The following is a 21,897-nucleotide window of genomic DNA, read 5'->3' on the forward strand; positions in this document are numbered from 1 at the left end:
ATTTGAAGCCCTTTGGGATTAGTCAAGGCAGGAGTAGCTTCACTTTTAGGTGTGTTTGAAGTGTGACTATTGAAGCAAGTCTTCAAAAAGCAAAACCCTATGTTCCCCTTGATTATTTCTATTTATTTATTGTACTAATATTTTATTGGTGTAACTGCATTTTGCACCATGATATGTGAAGGATTACTGTTGTAAAGCTGTTCTATGTGTTATGTGGTAGCTCTGATAAGCTTTCTTTTTACTGCCAGTTCATTTTGTATCTAAAACCAACCCAAAGCCAGGTCTGGGACAGCTTATTGAAAAACTTGATTTTTCTGCAATCAGCTGGGAAAATGGTACTTAATATTTGCGATTTGAGTGTAAGGAAGTGTGGAACCTGGAAAATGAAGAAACCTTATGCCCTAAATGAAGATAGTTTGCATAAGCATCAACTCCCTCCATGCACAATAAACAACATGTCCCACTGCCTGCATTGATGTGTTATAACTGTAGAAGCTGCTCTAAGTTGTATGCAAATGAGCCCACGTGTGGTGCCTTTGCTTCAGTTGCATAGCGGCTAGCAATGATGTAATAGTGCCGATGTGCTTGTTGACTGTCGTACCTCATTAGGTTTCAGCATATCATTGGTGCATGAACAGCTGCTGTCAGACTTGACCCAAGCAATGAATATGCATCTATTGTGACTCAAATTTATTTACAAACATGTACTGTAAGAAGCAAACATCAAATGCTTTGGAAAGAAGATGAAGCTAGCACATTCCAAGCACCCGAACCATAAATCTCCAGCACCCTCCTCCTTTTTCATGATTTTGTGTTATAAAAATGTTTAGAATGTTTATTTCAGCGTAAAAATGTTTGGAATGTTTATTTCAGCATAAGCCTGCCAAATTATTGTTTTACTATTCATGTTGTTTACATGTGCCATTTTACATGCAAACCCCACCCCATATGTAATGCGATTGGAAGGTCTTTAAGAGAATAAAAACTGAAGTGAAATACTACTTTTTGTAGCAAAATCTCAAAAATATTTACCAATGTGACTGATAGCATGCCATGTTTGTTCTCTTCTTAGATCTCTCTGGTGTGCATCGGATTCAGCATCTATCGTACTGTTATGGTGAATAAGCTTCTGGCTGGCCTGCTGGACAAGCCGGATGAGTTCGCGGACTTTGGTCGTCTGGGTTTCTACCAGACACAGTTCAACAATGCTGTAGCATTGGCAGTTTTCTTTGCTTGGATTAAGGTCTTCAAGTACATCAGCTTTAACAAGACCATGACGCAGCTTTCATCCACCCTTTCTCGGGTAATGCTTTGGCCATTTCACAGCCTACCATGTTGGGCTTCTCACCTGTCTTTTGTGCCTCCTTTCCTTTTTCTTGGTATTTCGAAATGCAACCATTAGTCACACATGCGTTTATCTAAAATGTTCCTTAAATGTGCTTCACAAGTTGCCCATTATATGAAATAATATGTATACAATTTCAACTTTAATCTATGAAAGCATTTTATGTCAGCATACTCCCAGAAGCATCCTTGTAAAGCACCTGTAGCTTATCTTTAGCTACACTATACATTTTAGATACCTGTTTAAGCATTACAGTAGGATGAAGTTTTCCTAAAGCCTTGTTCTTTCTTTAAGCTATTATTATCCATAAGGCGAGCAATACTATTCATTATCGTCGTCATCAGCCCATTTTATGTCCACTACAGGATGAAGGCCTTTCCCTGCAATCTCCAATTACCGCTGTCCTGCACCAACCGATTCCAACTAGCGCCCGCGAATTTTCTAATTTCATCGCCCCACCTAGCCTTCTGCCTTCCTCGAATGCACTTCCCTTCTCTTGGTACCCATTCTGTAACCCTAATGGTCCAACGGTTATCTAACCTGCGCATTACATGACCTGTCCAGCTCAATTTTTTTCTCTTAATGTCAATTAGAATATCGGCTGTACCCGTTTCCTCTCTGATCTAAACCGCTCTATTCATGCACCCTGACAAATTGGCCTTGCAGTCATATTGACACACATACTCACAGTTTCATAAGTCTCTGTAACTCATTCATTACTCACAGTTCTACCACTGTCTGGTTCTTCACTGTCACTACAACATGACAATATACTGGTTGCATAAAATGTGTTTGGCACTTAGACTTTGGAATGTTGCAGAGAAAGAGAAGACTTGTGTTATATATTTTAATTCCAATTTTCGTAGTTCAGATAGACTTTCAAAACAAAATTTTTGTTGGGCAAATTACCTACTGTGAGTTAATCTAAAATCACTGGTTTTGTAATGCTGCCTCGTTCATATACAGTCTGCGCTCGTTACAACAGACCTGTGTACAACAGACTTTCGAATATAACGGACCAGATTTCAGCCTTAGTTTATTCTACCTATTTTATTAATGCAACGAAGTTCGCTTTTAACAGACCGTGCTACAACGGACTATCGACAGCTACAGCGGATGCAATTAGTGGTAATTTTCAAAATCGGGCGTATAAAACATACTTTTGCCGTGTCGACATGGGCTGACAATTGACTTGCAAGGGTCAGCTGATGATCACGGCTCAATATCGCATGCACTAGGCACGGGGGCGGGGGGTGGGGATGAGAGGGGGGTTCTACTCCGGCAGATGCTGCTTACAGTGTGGCCGCCATACCTTGAAAGCGATCTGCGATGTAAACAAAGTGCGCGCCCCTGTGGGCCTCATCTTCAAAGCAATCTGCGATGTGGACAACGTGCACCCAGTGCCAGTAGCTTCGTATGAGCTGTGCTTTCAACGTTTAGTTCGTGTTGAAGCGAGAGACAACACAAAGGTCAATTTGCTCGTTGCTGCTGCCAAGCTTATCGTGTTTAATTTGCTATTGCAATCGATGCTTCGCCTTTTGGACGAAACTGCAACTTTTTTTGTTTGTTTTTTTACTTTACGTTCGTCACTCACGCTTTGCAATAAAGTTGTAGACGTCGCAATGAAAGTTTCAGAAGTGAGGAGTTTCAGATATATTACAGACTTCGAATAAAACGGATGCTTTTTGTAGGATTGTCAGGGTCCGTTGTAACGAGAGTCGACTTATAAACAGAGGTTGTTGTAACTGCATGGATTGTTGAATATATCAACACACTGTAAAAGATTACAAGTGAAACAACTGTAGGAGTATGCTGCATAAATGTGTGAAATTGTTTTGTTACAGTAGAATCTGTTGAGCAAAACGAGAACAAGGTGAAAGCAGAAACAGACATGTGGCCTTGTCTTTTTCAAGGCCTTGAAAAAGACAAGTCCACTTGTTGAAACGTTGGGTCCTGCTTTCACCTTGTTCATATTTTGCTCATCATCTTGAATTTACATCTCCTGCCTTCCTCGTGTTTTCCCAGTAGGACCTGTTGTGTTACAGTAGTAGCAGTGAACTTTTAAAGGTCATATTGCTAAGAAAGGCAAACTAGCATACATATGCGAGACAGCATTTAACTATCATATAATTTAGAAGCTAATCCACATACTGTGAAAGAAGACAGAAATTTACCAGGTCAGCCAGTGTTATAGAATTTAAAATTGTACTTTTACGTCACCACTGGCCACATTTGAATCATCGTGCTCTTAGAGCTTATACACTATTATACTTTGAAATGCTTAGCAAGCGCTTATCACACATATTAGCTTTTACATTAATTTATTTTGACTTTGGAACTCAATAACCCTGCACTTTTTAAGTTGTTATTGTTCTTCAATAGTTGATCAAAATGTAGCATCCAGTGTAGATGAGATAAGCATGTCATTGTGTGCTGTAATGTACACCTTCACGAATTCTGACCAGTACAGACACATGAAAAGCAAATAAGTGATCATATCACATTGAACTTGAAAGATGAAAGAATCAAAGTTTACATCTTTCGTTTGGTATCAAAAGGTCACATTTAACAAGCGTTCAAGAATAGGATAAATCATTTCTTCTCTTTCTGTTGGCATGACTACTTAAACTGGCTCTCAAGCAGTATGTCTGTTCGCATTATTCGATATCCTTATACGAGTCTGTGAGAATTGGAAGCTGTCATCTTCCTTGTTTACATTCACAGTTTTGTGGTGAACACAACTGTGCATTTGCACTGAGAGTGCATTTGCATTCTTTCTTTACAGTGTTCCAAGGATGTGGCTGGCTTCAGCATTATGTTCTTCATTGTGTTCTTTGCTTTTGCCCAACTGGGCTACCTTCTGTTTGGAACTCAAATCCAAGGTTTCAGCTCCTTTGTAAATGCTGTGTAAGTGCAAAGCTTTGCTTATACTTTATCTTGCTAATCTTCATGTTTTCTATGTTATATTTCTTACACAAACCACTAAAGTACACTGGAGAACTAAACACCAATTCGTCTTTAGCTTACCTTTCTATTTTTGTTATTGCATGTGGTAAAAATTTGAAGCACTTTGCTCGTCCTTAATAATTGCTACATGAACATGGCAGTTGGTTGTAGGTGATGAGTTTCTTCATTATCTTGCCAGCGCACTTCTCAGTGTTTTTGAAAACTACACTTTTGTTGTTTAACAAAGAAATGTTGGCTTTTTATGTCTGCAGATTTTAGTATTGCAGTGTACTTTAGCAAACAGATAATGTATGACAATTATTCCCCTCTTTACTAGAGTGCTTTTATAGTAATGGTGGCAATAGCCCTAAAATATTGTCTGAACATGATAAATAAAGCAGCCTAGTTGTTCACCCATACCTGCATAAACATCTGAACCAATAGTAGTAGTGTTACCATACTAGCAAGGCAGCAAATCTTCAATATTTCTCTAAAGTTTGTTTGCTTTTATCCATGCCTCTAGAAATCCCTGTCATTACTTCCTACTTAAATCATTAAGCCTCTTTCTTGTGCTGACAGTTTTGATGTAGGGAATGAAATCTCTTGCATGTGGGTTTAATTCATCCACAGCAAAGTCAAGGAGACATCAGAATTTTTTCAGTAGCCAAGTTAGATGAAATCACTTAAATTCCAGGTTCTAGGTCTAGGTAAGCTTTCACCTGCATATCTGCATTTTATTTTAGCACTTGTAACACCCTAAAATTTTGTCACTATTAATAACAGAGAAGCAGAAGAATACATCGTCTGTTTAGGAATAATTTTGTTTGTGATACGGGAACAGATTCTTTGATTTGTAGAATGCTTGCTGTCATAATGAAATTTTCACTCTTTCTGCACATTTCACTCGCTTAACTTGCTTCTTGTACAGATTTAAGTGGGCATTTCTGAGCAGTGATTGGATTTTAGTGGCAGCATACCAATCAGCTCTCTCATGTTCTTTGATTAACCAAACAGGTTCACTCTTCTGCGCCTGATCCTGGGTGACTTCGATTTTGAGGAAATGGAAGCTGCCAACAGAGTTTTGGGCCCTATTTATTTCCTCAGCTACGTCTTCTTTGTCTTCTTCGTGCTCTTGGTTTGTACTTCTGCTTCTTTTTAAATTCTGAATATTTGCTGCAGTTTTTATTGCAAGCTAATGTTGTCTCCCTGAGCTTACTCAGTTTAAATGGAACACATATTATTATAACCTGGTCAGTGTGTATGCAAATAGTATTTTTATGACTTGCTTTTTCCTACCTTTTAATAAAAAATTGCCTTCATTTTGTGACCACCATGACTGAATGAATAATATTTCTGTAGCTATATAATTCTCCTGTATTGGATGCCTTAAAAGCTAGGCTGTGATAGCTAATCATAACACAAGCACAGCTCAAAAGACATGGAAAAGATAGAAAGTCACACAAGACACTGACTTCCAACCTGTTTGGGTTGGAAGTTAGTGCCATGCATGTCTTTCTGTCCTCTCCCTGTCTTTTGTGCTGTACTTGTGTTATGATAGATTATCAACATACCCAAGCCTCTACCCTTGTCATATAATTAAAGTTTGATATTCATGGTCCATTAATTAACTAATTATTCACTCATAACGTCTTGCTAAAATCACCAATACCTGTGTGCAGCTTGGGCCCTCTTTTTTTCTCTTTTATTTCCTTTCTTAGTTTGTGCGTGTGCGTGCGGGGGTGTGTGTAAAAACATATCAGGTGTTGTCTTATGTGGTGAAAATGAGCATAAGAGTTTGTGTATCAAATCTCTTGCTCTGTCTAGTACCTGTAGCCTAGTGCATTTAGTTTTACTGAAAGCTTGTAGATACTGTATTCATAATAACTGCAGTTCTTAAATGATATGGAATGAGAAATTTTCAGAAAACGAGCTATAAAAACTTTCTGTCATAAACTTGTTTACTCTAATGGAGATGTTATATTAAATTCTTGCCTTGTTTTTCTGTGATTGATGGGTTATTACTCTATATTTTTTATCCTCACAGAACATGTTCTTGGCTATCATTAACGACACCTATGCTGAAGTAAAATCGGAGATCTCGCAGCAGAAGAACGAGTTTGAGATTGTTGACTACTTTAAGAAGGTAAGCCTTTCACTTTTTCTCATTCTTTTCTTGTCTAGCCCAAACTTAACCCTTTCAGGGTCGATTCTTTTTGCCATATGCGACCGCCCAGGGTCGATTTTTTTATTGCAGATTTAAATTATTCAGAGGGACGTATTTCGAAAAAAAAAATTTTACTGTAATTTTTCTAGGGTGACCGTAACATGAGAAAAAAATAATTTGCATTGGTATATATGTACTGTTTATTCATGAATAACAACAATAAAGAAAGGAAATAAACTTGTAAGAATTAAACATTTGATGCATTGTTAAACACATAGTAGTTCAAGGCTTAGAAAATGCGCACACAAGAATATTTCGCAAGTCTCAAATGTTCCTGCTCTTACACTAATGTTTGTCTGTAGCGTACTCGAACTGCATAGGTAGCGCACTCAAGAAAAATGCAGCTGTATGCCTGTCAAAAATGCAAAACATGTGACAAACTTCCACTTATCTTCATCTTATATCACCAACCAGATGCAATTAGTTTTCGCGAGTCTCCAAGAAAAAAAAAAAAGAAATGCATGCATGGTGGCATCCTTCGTATGCACACCCCTCTAATCAATAAACGAGTAACAGGCGGTCGCCCTTGAGCGATTAGTAACAAGATAGCCATCAGTTTTGCGAGCACAAGCAGCCGAAACCGCCCGTGGAACAAAACCCAAACTATCTGCCGCCTGCCCGCGCGCGTGCCAATGCGCGAGCAGTAGTATATAGACGCGCCGGAGCAAACAAACTATGCAACGAAAACTGAGAGAGGGAGGCGCGAGAAATAAATTCCCTGTATTCCCGCATAGTGGCAGCACACGGCAGGAAAGAAAAAGTTAGGAAATTGGCGCGCTTTTTAAACGTGCAGACGCCGCCGTAAATATACGGCATCGACCATTTTGGACTTGTTCGTGGTGCCGTATATTTACTGTGGCAGCCATTCTCCCATTGTGATGGCAGTACTGCAGCCTCCTAGATCAGGCAGGCGTTGGAGGGTTGCGCTACACGATGTTGAGGTCATGTGGACTAAAGCTCAGCACAATGATAGGGGAAGCACAGCAAATATAGTCATTGACCCTGAAAGGGTTAAAGGGCCCTGCAACAATTTGTTGACATGGCACGTAGACTCGCTTAGTCATTAAACAATACTGTCATGAATATCTGAGCCAAATATTACTGTACTCGCAGCAGTAGGAAGCCTACAGTTTCACTGCAAGAAATGTCTGCTCTTTCCTTCTTGCTGAAATTCCTGCTATTTTTCATGTGTGTTCCTATGAACTTTTTTTTCAGGCATCATGACTAAGCAGTTCTTCCAGCAAAAGCATAAGTGAAAAATCTTGTCAACGATGGGACGATGGCACTGTTTGGCAGTAAAAAAAAATGATAGCACTATGACGATGAGTGTGATGAATAAGGGGATCTGAAGCACTTGGTTTTTTGTTGCATAGGGGAAGTTAAGTGTTACATTTAATTGAAGTGTAGAAATACTAATTAGGTAAAGGGAAATGAAAGTGAATGAAAAGAAGGGTGGGAAGACAGGTGGGCAGGTGGGAACTGAACCTACATCTTCCGCATTATGTGTTCGGTGCCTTACCAGTTAAGCTACTGTGACAGCCATCCCTCCATCCAGCCATCCAGTACTGTAGCCTCCTAGATCAGGCAGGTGTTGCGGAGGGTTGCGCTACACGATGTTGAGGTCATGTTGTCTAAAGCTCAGTGCAATGATAGGGGAAGCACAGCAAATATAGTTCAGTAGTATGGGAAGATGGTGCGCCACAGGTTCTAGTGTAGCTTGAACAACAAGGAGGAGAGAGGCAGGAGAATGTGGCAGTAACAGCATTTGAGTGCCAATAACTTTGTTCATAGGGGGCACATTCAAAACCTTTATGTTGGAAAAGATTCACAAAGAAATGCTGTTTAATGACGTGCAAGTTCCACTTCTCTCAGAAAAAGCATTTTTTTTGTGTCCTTTTCTTTGTGTTTAAAGAAGAGTCCGTGTATGTCTCATGCAGACATGGAGATATGGCTTGCCTCTGCAGTGAATAACAAGCACACCTCTATCAGGCATGTACAGCCAGAAGAGTAGGAAGGATAGTAGCTGGTGCCGCAGATGATAAGATTTGCTCCACAAAAGAATGTTCAAAGTGCTGATAACTGTTGCAGCGTCAAGTAGAGCTGGTGAAGAGACCACGCCCAGACATGCTGCTATGCTCGTGGACAACTTTCTGTGACAATGAAGGAATAGCTACAGGGTGGAGCTTGTGCACATGTATAAGTACAGTAGAATTTCGTTGATAAGATCACTTTACGCACGATTTCCTGGTGCCGATGCTTGCGATAGAGAACACAAAAAGATACCCAATACAGTTACGCTTATTTTTTACTGGTTCATATGTTCGCTGAAAACACAATCTTTCATGACCAATGTTCAGTACATCACCAAACTGCGATCGTATGATACGTCTTCCTGCTGCTAGATCACATTTAAAAGAGAAAATGGGCAAGGCGTGCACGATCAAGAAGAGTAGGTACCTGCCGCGGCGGCTTCACTGCAATACTCGCCCACCCGCCTCTTGTGAAAACGTCCACACGCATTCGGTTTCTTATTCCGGTACCAGCAAATCCCCTCCCGGGTTGTCGCACACCGCATTCACAGCTATCGCCACCGACCCTATATTGCAACAAGCATATTCAACTATGTTTCACAGCACATTGAGCCGTTAGAAGTGTACTGTGCGCTTTTAATAAGCCGTTACCCAAATGCACCATCGTTTCCTGCTGCAGACTGCGATCGTATGACACGTTTTCCAGCGGCTAGATTCCAGCGGCAAGAAAAGGTGCAAGGCGTGCCCGGTCGAGAACAGTAGCCACCTACCACATTAGCTTCCCTGCAATACTTGCCTGCCCGTCTCACGTGGAAACGCCGATGCGCACTCAGTTTCTTATTCCGGTACCAGCAAATCTCCTCATTCGTCATCGCACGCCGCATTCACAGCTATCACCGCTAACCCTATTGGGATAAACATCTTCACCTATCTGTTCTACATTCACGTGGGGCATCGTGCCATTGGAAGCGTGCTGCACGCTTTTAGTTGAAGATAACCTAAACACGCCGCCATTCCCTGCTGTAGGCGGCGCTATTAGAGCGTCACTTTCGCTCCAGCGGCATCTGGCGTTGCCTACCATCTCGATTTCTTTCCGGTTTCCTGATGCTATCTGAAAGCGCCACACAATAGGAAAACAACACGTGTCTCAGGCCACCAGAGCCCCACCACTTTGATGCATGTTGGCATCTCGTGCCGTAACATTTCGCGCAATGCTTCGCATTGTGCAGATGTCAACTACAGTCGAGTCTGTCATATGTTTTAGTTACTTCGGATCGTATGTTTCCTGGTTAGTACGTCTTCTTGCACATTTTTTTCCCCAGGACGTATGAACGAAGTTCTGCTGTATTCTAGCAGCGCTTGACAGTGTTCTTGGTTTCTTGGAACAGACACTAAGTCAGAGTAACGTCCATGTGCGATGGTTTTGCATTTGCCCAAACGGAAGGAAAAATGCAGAAAAAAAAGTCAGATTTAAAGCTAAGTGGTGTATTCTGCCTTATTTTTCCTGTTGTAATTAAGACGTTTATGTTTTCTCTACCCTGGCCTAAGGTAGTGTGGATAAGAATGTGGGACTATATTCAGGAGTGCACTTACTTGCACGTCCTTTGCCTCCGTATAGCTTCCCCTTCCTCGCTACAGATACTAGTGGTCTGTGAGTTTAGCCTGGCGTGGACGCTTAGCACCGAATAGATTACAAACATACGCACACAGAGGCAGTACACAGTGCTGGGCTGTGTGCCTTGAAAGAGGTAAGGAGTGCAATGAAAACTTCTTTCTCGTATTTGCCCAACCCAACAACTTCCCAGAGAGAAATCCGGTGATTCTTGCTGGGGAATTGAAATGTGCCTTTGCCTAAGTACTATGGAGGACGATGCATTTTGCTTCGCTTAATGGATGCCTAAACTAGCGTCCAAACGAGAGCATAGTAGCTGGTAGAGTCTGTAATGGCATAGTGTCACTTTTTTTTCGTCACTGTGTGGCCCACGTCACTGAGGCACAGATAACATAAGGTTTTACCGCTTTGCACTGTGTCTTCGGTGCTCTGCCAGTAGCACAGTAATCAGCAGCAGATGAGCACGCTCTGTATACGTGCCACCCAGCCATGAGCAAGAACTTCAGTATAACCTGCAGTTGAATATCTAACGCTAAAAATTTTTGCAATAACAGCGTGTTACCCGCCATGGTTGCTTAGTGGCTATGGTGTTGGGCAGCTAAGCACGAGGTTGTGGGAACGAATACCGGCCATGGGCAGCCGCATTTTAATGGGGGCGAAATGTGAGAACTCCCGTGTACTTAGATTTAGGTGCATGTTAAAGAACTCTAGGTGATCTAAACTTCCGGAGTCCCCACTACGGCGTGCCTCATAATCAGAAAAGTGTTTTTGGCATGTAAAACCCCATAATTTAATTTTTTTAACAGCGTGTCATTATTAATTGGTCTGCGGTCACTAAAGCGGCATCTACCTAAGTCCCCCCCACCTCTTCATTTTGCTCCCCTTGACAAGAATCCTCCGTGTCAGGTCTGGCAGTGAAGCACAAGAAAAGAACATCTACTGTGGAAGTCAAAAGGGGAAATGATATAACAATGCAAAAACAGAAAAAGGAAGTAAAACAAGTTTATAGAACATGCAATACTAACAGAGAACCTCCCTGTCACGAGTGCAATGCTTCCGTAGTATTTATACACTGTTGCATAGTGCAGCTCGGCTAGGGCCAAACTGAGCAAAGCCCATCCTTCTCGGTGGTGTAGTTCAGTAGTACATAGGGAAATGCAGATTTCGAGAAGCAAATCTGCACAGATGACTCTTGCACAACTCATGCATACGTACAATGGTCACGCAAATGCGAGGCAGAAGGTGTCATAGGAGTGTGCTTCCGCAGGGGTATTCTGTAAGAGTCCACCTTGTGGACTGCTCATTTCAACCATGGCTGATTGGCTGAAGCATTACGAGCAAGGAGGAAACTGGCTGGGAGCACCTCTTTCTCGCTAGTACAGCGCCTGCCAATCAGCAGTGGCCGAAATGGACAGTTCACCTGGTGGGCTCTTACAGAATAGCCCCCCAGATCTACCAGCAGAGGAAATACATGACAGGTCACTCTAGTAATTAAATGGGAACAAAAATGTGTGCACATGCTGGGAGATGGTAAATGAACAGATTACCTGGTCACTATTGTAGATTTTCCTAAATTTACCAACGTGACTTCTATTTGCTGTTTATTTTTCATGGTATCTCGGCACTTCTTTCCTTAACATGAAGGTTCCGCTGCACATCAGATTATTCTAGGTTAATGACAAGATGATTTCTCTGGTGGAAGTCTTTTGGTAGTCAACTCGAAAACTTTCATGTTAAAGGCATTTACCCGCTGATTCACCATTCAGGGAATTCAGCACATTATGTTATGCAGTGCACGTGTGGAGGTTGACAAACATTATTTGTTCATTTGTGCATTGATGCTTGTCACTGAAACTGTTTGCATGTTGCTGTAGTGATAAACTTATTCACTTCTCTTTTTATTACATGTCTGTGTCACATTCATCTAGCTTGTGCGGTACGCTGAGTTTACAAATGCACACCTGCTTAATACATGTGTGTTAGCAATAGAACAGTAATGTATTCGGTTAACATTAGATTCTAAAGTGTAATCTTAGACTGTCTCACTTTTCTTTTTCCTGAATTTATCTATTTTTTTGCATCATGTTACATTGTCAGTTTAAATGCTTTGCATTTTGTTTCCAGGGCTACAACAACATTCTTGGCAAGTTGGGCAAGCGTGATCAAATTGTGGACATTCAGAATGCACTCAAAATGGCAGACACCAACCATGACAACAAACTGACCTTTGATGAAGTCCGCAAGACACTCAAAGCGTAAGCCATTGTCTACTTGGGAAGTAGATAGGCTGGCATTCTGTTGTGCCTTCTTGAAGATAAAAAGTTATTAAATGAGAATGGGAATTTTAACTAGGTAATTAAATACACTTGCACAAAATGGTGTGAAATTTGGCTAGTTTGGCTTTGTCTCGAATGACAGGCATCTTGTACAAAAATTGGGCAAGCACAATATTTGGAAAAGGAAAGCAACACATCATTTTCAAATAAAGCTATGATAACAGCTAGTGGTGAGTTGAGCCTCTGGTCCGAGGAGTTCAGTGTACAAATTGTCTAACCAATTAATCACGGTAATAGAACATGTGATGTTATACCTGTGTCACGTAGCTCATGTAGCATCAGTAAAGTAGCAAGTGGATATGGAGACTGACTAACTGGTTTAAAGATGCTTTTGCAGGAACTAACCTAATCAAGTCTCTTCAGCAAAACATATATACCAATATGTGTGCTGACCAAATTCGTGAAATCTCTACACCTTTACATTTAACATCAAGTAAGCTGATGTACAAGCTGCAATAGGACATTGTTCATACGTTTTGGTAAAATATGCGAGAAGAAATATAATAGCCGGGAAAACGTATGACCTGCAGTCATAAAAAAAAATTGGCAGACTCTACAGTATTGACGTCTACGTAATGTGAAGCATTGTGCAAATTATTGCAGCAAGAAACGAGACGCCTACGCACACTGAGCTAGTGGGGCCCAAGTGGCCCAAAGCATGCATTGTTGATTTTGTGGACTTGGCAAGCTTACGTTTGCACTCCTCGAATTTGTCCTGGATCAGCAGCTTCTTCGGGCGGGGCATTTTGGCGGGAAGTTTTAACCTGCTCATTTGGCAAAAATTGTTGCAGCACATGGTGCTGACGCACATCGAGCTGGTGAGGCCCAAGCGACTCAAGACACACTTTGTTGTTTTCCTATTGCGTAGTGTTTTAAGAGAGCAATGAAGGGAAACCGAAACAAAATTGAGCCGGTGGGCAATGCCGAAATATGATGCCGCTAGAGTGAAACCTGATGCTTGGTTCATGCCGCCTGCAGCAGGTAACAGTGGTGCATTTGGTTTATCGCATTTTAAAAGCATGCAGTATGCTTCCAACGGCACTATGCCACATGCTCGGTGAAACAGGTGGGCAAAGGTGCTTATCGCAATAGGTTTGGTGGCGATAGCTGTGAATACAATGTGTGATGAACTGATAGGAGATTTGCTGGTGCAGGAAGAGGACTGAGTGAGTGCCAGCATTTTCATGTGACATGGGTGTACTGCGGGGAAGCTGTTGTGGTGGGTGCCTTTTCGTGTTCACATGGAATCTGGTGGCTGGAAAACGTATCATGCAATTGCAGTTTGTCGATTTACTGAACGTTGGGGCCGAAAGATTGGGTTTGCCTGGAATGTATTCACCACTAAAAGAGAAGTGCAGCTGTATAGGGTCATTTTTTGTGTTCTCGATCACGAATGTTGGTGCCAGGAAGTCGTATAAAACGGGATCGTATCCACGAGTTTCTACAGCACCATATTTTTCAAATCCTAAGTTCCTTCTATCTTAGGACAAAAGAGAAAGAAAAAAGCTTTTTCATGAACATAAGCACCTTTCTGTCCTCTAGTGTTGGCTATTAGTGCTTGATCCAATGTCATATGGTGACATATTACAGGCTTGTTGGAACAGGACAGTTTATTATGGAATACTGGTAAACAATTGAAACTTGAGAAATGGTACAAATAACTCTGTGCCAAGTGACAGTGCCAGTCAGCTGCCTTTAGATAAGTGTGGCGATGGCAAGCGAAGGGGGATTTACCTAGCCAGCCATGAATTTTCTTATGTTTGAAATGACATTGAGCTGTCTTACTGGAGTTTGTCTATGACAACATTATGTTTCTTGACCGGGCGTCACAACATTAGTTTATTTGCTTGAAATCTAAGCACTCTCCTTCACTCTGACCATTGTTGACTCAGTTTCAATTAAAAGAAAATGCACTCACCATAATTACTTTACCTGTGAGAAGGCTGCATCTATGAAACTGGTCCTCTAGTTTGAAAGAAAACGAAAAGGTCAAATCCATTGTGAGAGCAGGTGTATGTTTATGTATGTTTCTTGCCCTGCTCTCGTTACTGAAACTGAATATTGTCTGCATGCAGACAAAACTTCAGCGATATGGAGATTGAGATGCTGTTCTCCAAATATGATGTGGACGGCAACCGTGAGCTGAATGAGCAAGAAACAAAGGAAATGATGGCGCACCTTGAGGGACAGAAGGTTCTGCTTGACGAAGAGATTCAGCGTGAAAAGACCTCTGGCAATGACAGTGCTGGTGGTGGAGGTGGCAATGGTGGTGGTGGTGATGGGGGCGTCTCTTCTGACGAGTTTAACATGTAAGTATTGAGCATTATGCATTCCATTTGTTCTCAAGAGTAGTAGCAGTAGCAGAAATTGAGAAACCAAGTGATTGCAGAGAGGAAGAGGCGCTATATATTGCACCCCTTTAGGGAGCATGGCTCAGCACCTAGGGAGAGGGAAGAAGGGCATGTAGAGCACAAAAAGGAAGAAGAAAAAAAGGTTGTCGCTGTCGCAGAACTCGTGGCTGGCAGCAGCAGGCAGGTGGGACATTTAGAGCTTAGACACCAGTTCTGTGTCCTCCAGGAAACGAAAGAGGTGCCTGAAGGCAATGCTCTGGCTGGGGAAGAGAAGTTATGACACCAAATCTATAGGAAGGCCCAGGCATTGAAACAGTGCGGAAAGAGAAGCCCTTTTCATGGAGTAAGAGAGGCAGGAGCATAGCAGGGGCTCAATTGTCTTTGTCACACCACATGATGAACAGGAGGGAGATGGAGCGAGGCCCTTGTTGTATCTAGTAATTTATTGTTTTCCAGTAGAGAAAAAGCCAAAGGAAATAGAAAGGCAACGGGCATCCTAACTATCTCACTTTTCAGTGGACACCTGAACTGTCTCATGGCCATGGAGGAGATGCAGGGTAAAAAAAATGCAGGGTGAAACTATAAATTATACTAAAGCAATATAGTTTGTTCTCAATAGTTTGTCACTACATAGTTGGTCCATGACTGGAGAAAGAACATTAACTTCACAAAGGGATCGTGAAAAGATCAGCGAATGCATACAGCCTTAATTTCAGTGTCCCAGGCCAAAATAACACCACGGCCATATGGCCGTGGCGCACACCCATATGGGCTGGACCCGAACCATTGTGACTTATCGTGGAGGGCTAATGGCCGATTTGGAATAAAAAGAGATTGGAATAGTTCTACATTACACCGGCCCTGGTCCCATGTGCTTACATCTCCATCCATCTTTTATTTCCTCTGCATCTTGCCCAATCTGTGATAACATGCATTTGCTGTCTATTCACAATGTGGTACACCGATTCCCATGCAGTTTTTATTGCATTTTCTCAAGCTCTGTGAAGTTTGATTTAGGGAGGTCGTCAGCATTTCTAGTGATAAGTGAAATTTTAGCAGTTAAGTGGTAGAGAGCATGTTAGGTGGAGTATGCTGTTGATAGAAAGGAAGACATGATGCATAACTTTTAAATTAATTCAGCTCTTGTCATGTGGCAGTCTCATTCCTTTTCACATAATGCACTTTTGCATAGTTGTGGGCTGAATCCTCTTTTGAGAGTGTTAACTACAATAATTGGAGCCGTTTAGTACATAGCATGTTGCGTAAAAATTCTTAGCTCTAGTGTCTTTGTAGCTTTCTATGCGTGCCAGTAAAATTGACTTTCATTCTTTCATCCATAGTTTCCTCGAAGCAAAATATTGTTCTGCCTGTCTGCATTTTCTGTTTTCAAACTCATTGAACAGTAGAGAAATTTGCAGACCTTGCTGTGTTCTTCCTGTGTGATAGCATGCAGATGCATGCTATCACTAGCTTTAAAACTAGCTTTAATGAAAGCTGGGTGCCATGCTTCTACTTTTCTTCTCTCGTCTTTGGTCTATGTTGGAGACTTTACCAGAGAGATCACACAAGTCTACAAAAGTTTGCACGGACTTTGAGAATGCTCTCCACCGGCTACTTTGAGAAGGCCTTTGTGGTGTCCATTCGTTCTAACAAGGTCAATTAAAAATTTTGGCGATTAATTTTGGATTTTACCACACAATCTTTAGGGTGCTGACCAGTATGCCACTATGCACACAAGCTCTACTCAGTTCCTTTGAAAGTTTAGCTCTGATGTGTCTTCTCTTCTGCCTGTGGTGATCATTTCATTATTGCTCAACGGGCATAGATGAATGCTTAACAGCTGACACTGCCACATGAACATGCCTTGTATGTGCGACATGGCACCAACATAGTAGTAAAGCCAGACAGGAAAAGATAGGATGCGACTGGTTTAGGGATGGATGAGATGTCACAGCGCAGGTGGTCTTAAAAAATGATGTAAAACTTGTGCTCAACTGCTCCACCACAACGTCGACAAAGCATCAGCACTTTGTCAATGTTATGGCGACTTGGCAGCAGTGAATTAGAAATTAAGGCAATCATTGTGTTATATAATATTATGGAGCAGGTATAAACTGGCACCAAGGACACAGAAGTTAAACAAAGCTTCCAGAACAAAGCAAACAGGAGCCAAAAAAGTTGAAGGCAAAGTGATGTGTAGGGCAAGAAAGGGGAAAAGAAGCAAAAGCTGTTGTTCTCCACACATACATACAGTGCCTGACAATGATGCACAGCTTCTTTCTGTGCTGCTTCAAATGTTTTGTGCAACTTATGGTACATACGAAACACTATGAGTCTTACGTACTGCATGTGGGTCATTTCTGTGCTAGCTGTTGCTGTCGGCGCTTCTCTTTTGACAAAACTTCAACATTTTTTACATACCTGTATGTCATCAACTTGTGACAGCTCAAAGCCTATTTTTGACAGCATTCAAGCAGTGGAAAGGGTGATGGAAGGTTGTTAACATAGTAGATTTTTATAATTGCATTGCATGTGATCTCTATTTCTTTGAGGCTTGATGTATGTCCATGTTGTGTGCAGTCTGACCCGGCGTGTGGATCGCATGGAGCACTCCATTGGTAGCATCGTGTCCAAGATTGACGCGGTACTGGTCAAAATGGAAGCTATGGAGAAAGCCAAAGCCAATCGGCGAGACACTATGAGCAAGATCCTTGACACCATCTCAGAGGTCAGATAGCCCCCTTTGACTCTTCTTCCGATTGTGAACAGATGCCACTTGCACGTAAATTGGTGCCCCAAGCATACTGAAAAGCAAGTCTTATGATGCAGTCAAAATGAGATTAACATTGTAGTTCTTGCAATAGAATAGTTGATGTAGCTTAAAGCAAACTGCACTATGTCTGCTGGCCAGTGGATGGCATCAGCATGAATGTGGCAACATGCTCAAAAGCCTTTTCTCTTTTACTTGTGCCTTTATGCTACTCCGACTGGTGTCATTATGCTCATTATCTTACGTACTGTATGCAAGTGTAGCCCTACAAGGGCTATGGCAGGAGAGTCAAGCAGGATTCTTGTAACGAAGTAGTATGAATCAAGAGAAAAAGGAATCTGTGAATAGAAAAAGCACAGTAAAAAGAAGGGATGGGAACAAAGTCAAGAAGACACAGAGGTGACCTTGTGCTACTTATAGATTGCCAACTCGCCCAAAGATTTAACCTAACGAAATTTCATTTAGAGAGATGGGAAACCTCTTTATACTGAAGTTCAAGGGTGAGCCAAAATTACTTCATTAAAACCATTACTTCGTCGGAACTGTTGTCTGCTCTCATAGCCAACATTGCTTGCCAGAGTAAGGGAAGTTACAACTGAGTAAACTGAACCTCTTGTAGCATTCCGCTGCACACCACTGAAGGACCATGAAAGAAAGAAGAAAAAAGAAAAGAGTGCACATGTGTTAATTCATAATTCTAAATTGTGATACATGCTCTTCCTGACTGAGTGGCCACGATAAACTGCTGCATACGGGCAGTCAAGTCAATGTGCGGCTCGTTGCTTTGTGTCCTGCTCTTACATTCTAGCGGCTGATGACTCGGATTGTCAATGTTTCATGACTGGGCCGACAGAATGCTGCAATCCTCTGATTTCCTACTGAACTTATCATTGGATGCAAGCAGATGTTGCTAGTGACAACGAAAAAGCAAAATTTTTAACTGGCCTCTAGTGATGACCATTGTATGAGATCAGGGGCTTCCAGCACTCTATTGGCACATTCACAAAATGCTGGTGAGCTGAGTCATGGCCAGTAAAATATGACACAAAGGATGCAAACCCCTTAACTGTGCATGTGGAGCAGTTTATCGCAGCCATGGTTAGCAGTTAGACTACAAAGTATTACACTGCAAGCCGCATGCTTGGCTGTTTGTATTTCGTTCCATGATCTGGCATGATGGCGCACGACATTCAACCATGGTGCAGCATGTCGTGTGCACAGAGTGCGGCAGTCGGTGGTGTCAGTGGGGAGGCAGTAGCGGTGGAGTGTGGGAGTGGAAAGATTAGAGTGCATAAGTAATGTTTTAGCTAGCTTGAAACTGCAGCATGAGGCGATTAATTAGCAATGTCATGTGCTGCTTGATTTTGGACCTAATTAGCGTAGACCTATCAGCGAGTCTTAGTTATAGATTAAAGAAAGGTTCATTATGCCTATTAGTAGAAATTTTTTGCTTTGTTTTAATGGGAATCGAAATGCGTGACTTTCCATGAAAAATTCAACGGGAGTTACAATTACTTTGTTATATGGATCCATTAGTTCATTGTAATCCGTGTTATTGTAATGAGGTTTCACTACATGATGAGCAAGAAGGCTGGATAACACTGCAGTCAAAGCTGAACTGCTTTGCTGCAATGTTCTCTGGCACGGTGCCTACTGTCTGTGTCTGCTGTCATTGTAGTGGTGCCCAGTAATTTGCCTTGAATGTGCCTATTCGACATTCGACAGCATGGGAATGCATTTTTTACTACTGCTCCAATTACATCCAGATGTTCCATGGGACATAGATCAGATAGTGTTATGTAGGGCAGGATCACTCAAAAAGATGGCTAGTGATACAACACACGTTGCTGTACAGAGACCCAAAAGATGTAACTGTTGATCCTTTTCGCCTGTGCACTTATGAACTGGTGACTCACAGAACAGTCATCATTGCTTAGCACTACACATGTGAGATAAATCTCATCATTGTGAGTCATGTTACAATATGTGAAGTCTGGAATCTTGTTTTCCCAAGTATATTTGGCATGTGATCCAGATTATTCAAATCTTGAGTGCCTTCTGTTTATAATTGTGCCATGTGCTTGCTGGCTTGCAGAAGTCAGATCACAGACAGAGAAATAGAAATGTTGTCTCCTGGTGTGGTAGTTGATGAAATGTTGTTGTGATTTTATTGTTTGCCAATGCAGAATGAGGGTTTGGATGAGAAGGGCAAGCGTCAGCAGATGGAGAAACTGGTTCGCGAGGAGCTTCAGCATTGGGATTCTGATGCCTCATTGCACACTCCACGGAGGGTGAGTGTTTCCTTCACGATACAAAGCAATGATAGTGTACAGCAGTTCCCTTTTTGCATTTCTTTTTCTTATGATAATGTAATAAAATGATTGCCTCTAGTACCATGGCATTATGTATTACATAGCTTCCAACATACTACAGTACGACCTTGCTAATACATTCTTCGCAAATTATTTTTGCCAGAAATTCAATGTCAATAAACTCCACTCCTCATGACACTAACAGCATTTTCATGATTTTTCACACAAATGTAGATACAATATTTTTTTGTATAGCCTGCACCAAATACTACAAAAATTTAACCGTAAAGTCAGAATGCGGATCATATGCAAATTTGACCTTGAGGTGTGGCTTCACATCAGCGCTGGGCATGCTGCCGTGAAGTCGCATCTCATGACAAAATTCGCCGGCATCTAAAGTTTCGTTATCTCCTAGGGAACCCCACTCCTATGTGTTGAAGCTCCCCTTCCCCTCTTTCATGTTTGTCCATTCTCCATGTCTTTTCAGATCGTCATTTTGCGTCTTTGCTGTTTTAGCATTTGGCGAATAGTGCACGTGGTGCAGGTGAATCAGAACTAGAATTACTTGAGATGCACTCTACGAGAGTCCTTTACCGTGTAGCAGAATATTATCAGCATTGCAAAGAGGTGGGGAACAGAGCTGCTAGCCGAAGATATGACATGGAAGAGCTACACATCCGTGAGATTGTTATTATAAAGATTCAATTGAGTGTCGTTGTGTGCTGTTATTTCTGGTAGTTATATGCACGCATTATTTTTGTTTCTTTTCAGGGCGTTGTAATTGAGGGTGTGAGTTATATGAGGACGCAGGCTATCCATGGAAAAATACGGCGAAAATTGTGATATACTATAGGGGTTCAGACTTTCAGCTGAGTTTACTTTATAGCCATTGTGACATACATCAGCATAAGTTTAAACGCAAACAAGAAAGAAAAAAAAAACTAATGTGAACACTTCTTATGAGGTGTTAATATTCAAATTCCTATTACATTTGGAATGTAATGTGCAATCACTCCTTAGCCAGTTTCTAAGCATGGTGCAGTCCCAAGTATACAATTTGGAGCCTAAATTAAGCCAAGGCTACAAACACAAGCAAACCTGCAAGCACAGCAACGCACTCTAGTAGGGTAGTCTTCAACATTTTTGTGTTTGAGTTCATGCTGACATGGCACATAATGGACAGGTACAAAGATATCAATGGTAAGATACCTTACAAAAAAAAAAAAAAAAAACTGTGAAAGTGAAGTGTGTAAAACAGAAAAGCAGAAAATATGAAAGAGGCAGCACTATAGGAAACAATAACCACATGCTTCATTCTGTTTGATGCAGCCCTTGCGGAATAATCCTATTTTTATTTTTTTGCTGTATAGTACTAGTATTGGATTCGCACATACACAGCTGTCTTTCGAGCGGTTGATCTTCATAGCCTCTATGATTTTTCTGGTTGTCGGTTAAGGTGTTTAGTAGTAACCATGAACTTTTCAAAGGGGAGCTCCTGTCAGTGGATTCTTAGGTGTCCTTTGCTTTGCACAAATATGTCTGCATTGTATAGTAAAAGCCTTGTACCAAATGAACACACTAATACATTGAAAGCAGTCATTATATTACTAGTCCAATATACTATCAGGGCTTACTGCAGAAAACATGTAAAAAGCAAAGACAATGGAGCCACTAGCAGTTGCAGTGAGGCACCGCTTTATGGCAATAAAGGAGGGAGAACTGCTTCCTTTGGCACTGCAGCGCCTTGGGGAGTGTGTCCCAGGATATTCTGCTGGTCCCAATACTTCTCGGCAAATGTGAACACACAAGCATTTGTAAATAAGAGGTGTTTGCAATCTGTTATAAAAGCCTTGTGTCACCTTGAGTAAGCAGTATGGCATGAGATGTGGCACAAGGCAGCGCGAACTGTGGACTGGTGTGGGCACTCGTGGTTAGTGTGCCCCGAAGTGCATTCCATCATGCTGCGATACC

At 41.6% G+C, this 21,897-nt stretch overlaps 1 protein-coding gene across 1 annotated transcript in view; it reads left to right on the plus strand.

Annotated features, from left to right (window-relative positions):
* Positions 1–21,897, plus strand: part of LOC126547871 (polycystin-2-like) — a 75,741-nt gene that overhangs the window by 43,098 nt on the left and 10,746 nt on the right. Inside the window, exons 8-15 of the mRNA XM_055063492.1 lie at positions 1,073–1,303; positions 4,131–4,252; positions 5,306–5,426; positions 6,336–6,434; positions 12,282–12,412; positions 14,569–14,802; positions 17,425–17,572; positions 19,801–19,905. Coding sequence (XP_054919467.1) covers positions 1,073–1,303; positions 4,131–4,252; positions 5,306–5,426; positions 6,336–6,434; positions 12,282–12,412; positions 14,569–14,802; positions 17,425–17,572; positions 19,801–19,905 — 1,191 coding nt within the window. The remainder of the gene's footprint in view (positions 1–1,072; positions 1,304–4,130; positions 4,253–5,305; positions 5,427–6,335; positions 6,435–12,281; positions 12,413–14,568; positions 14,803–17,424; positions 17,573–19,800; positions 19,906–21,897) is intronic.

This window comes from Dermacentor andersoni, chromosome 1 (assembly GCF_023375885.2).
Source record: "Dermacentor andersoni chromosome 1, qqDerAnde1_hic_scaffold, whole genome shotgun sequence".
NCBI classification, from domain to species: Eukaryota; Metazoa; Arthropoda; class Arachnida; order Ixodida; family Ixodidae; genus Dermacentor; species Dermacentor andersoni.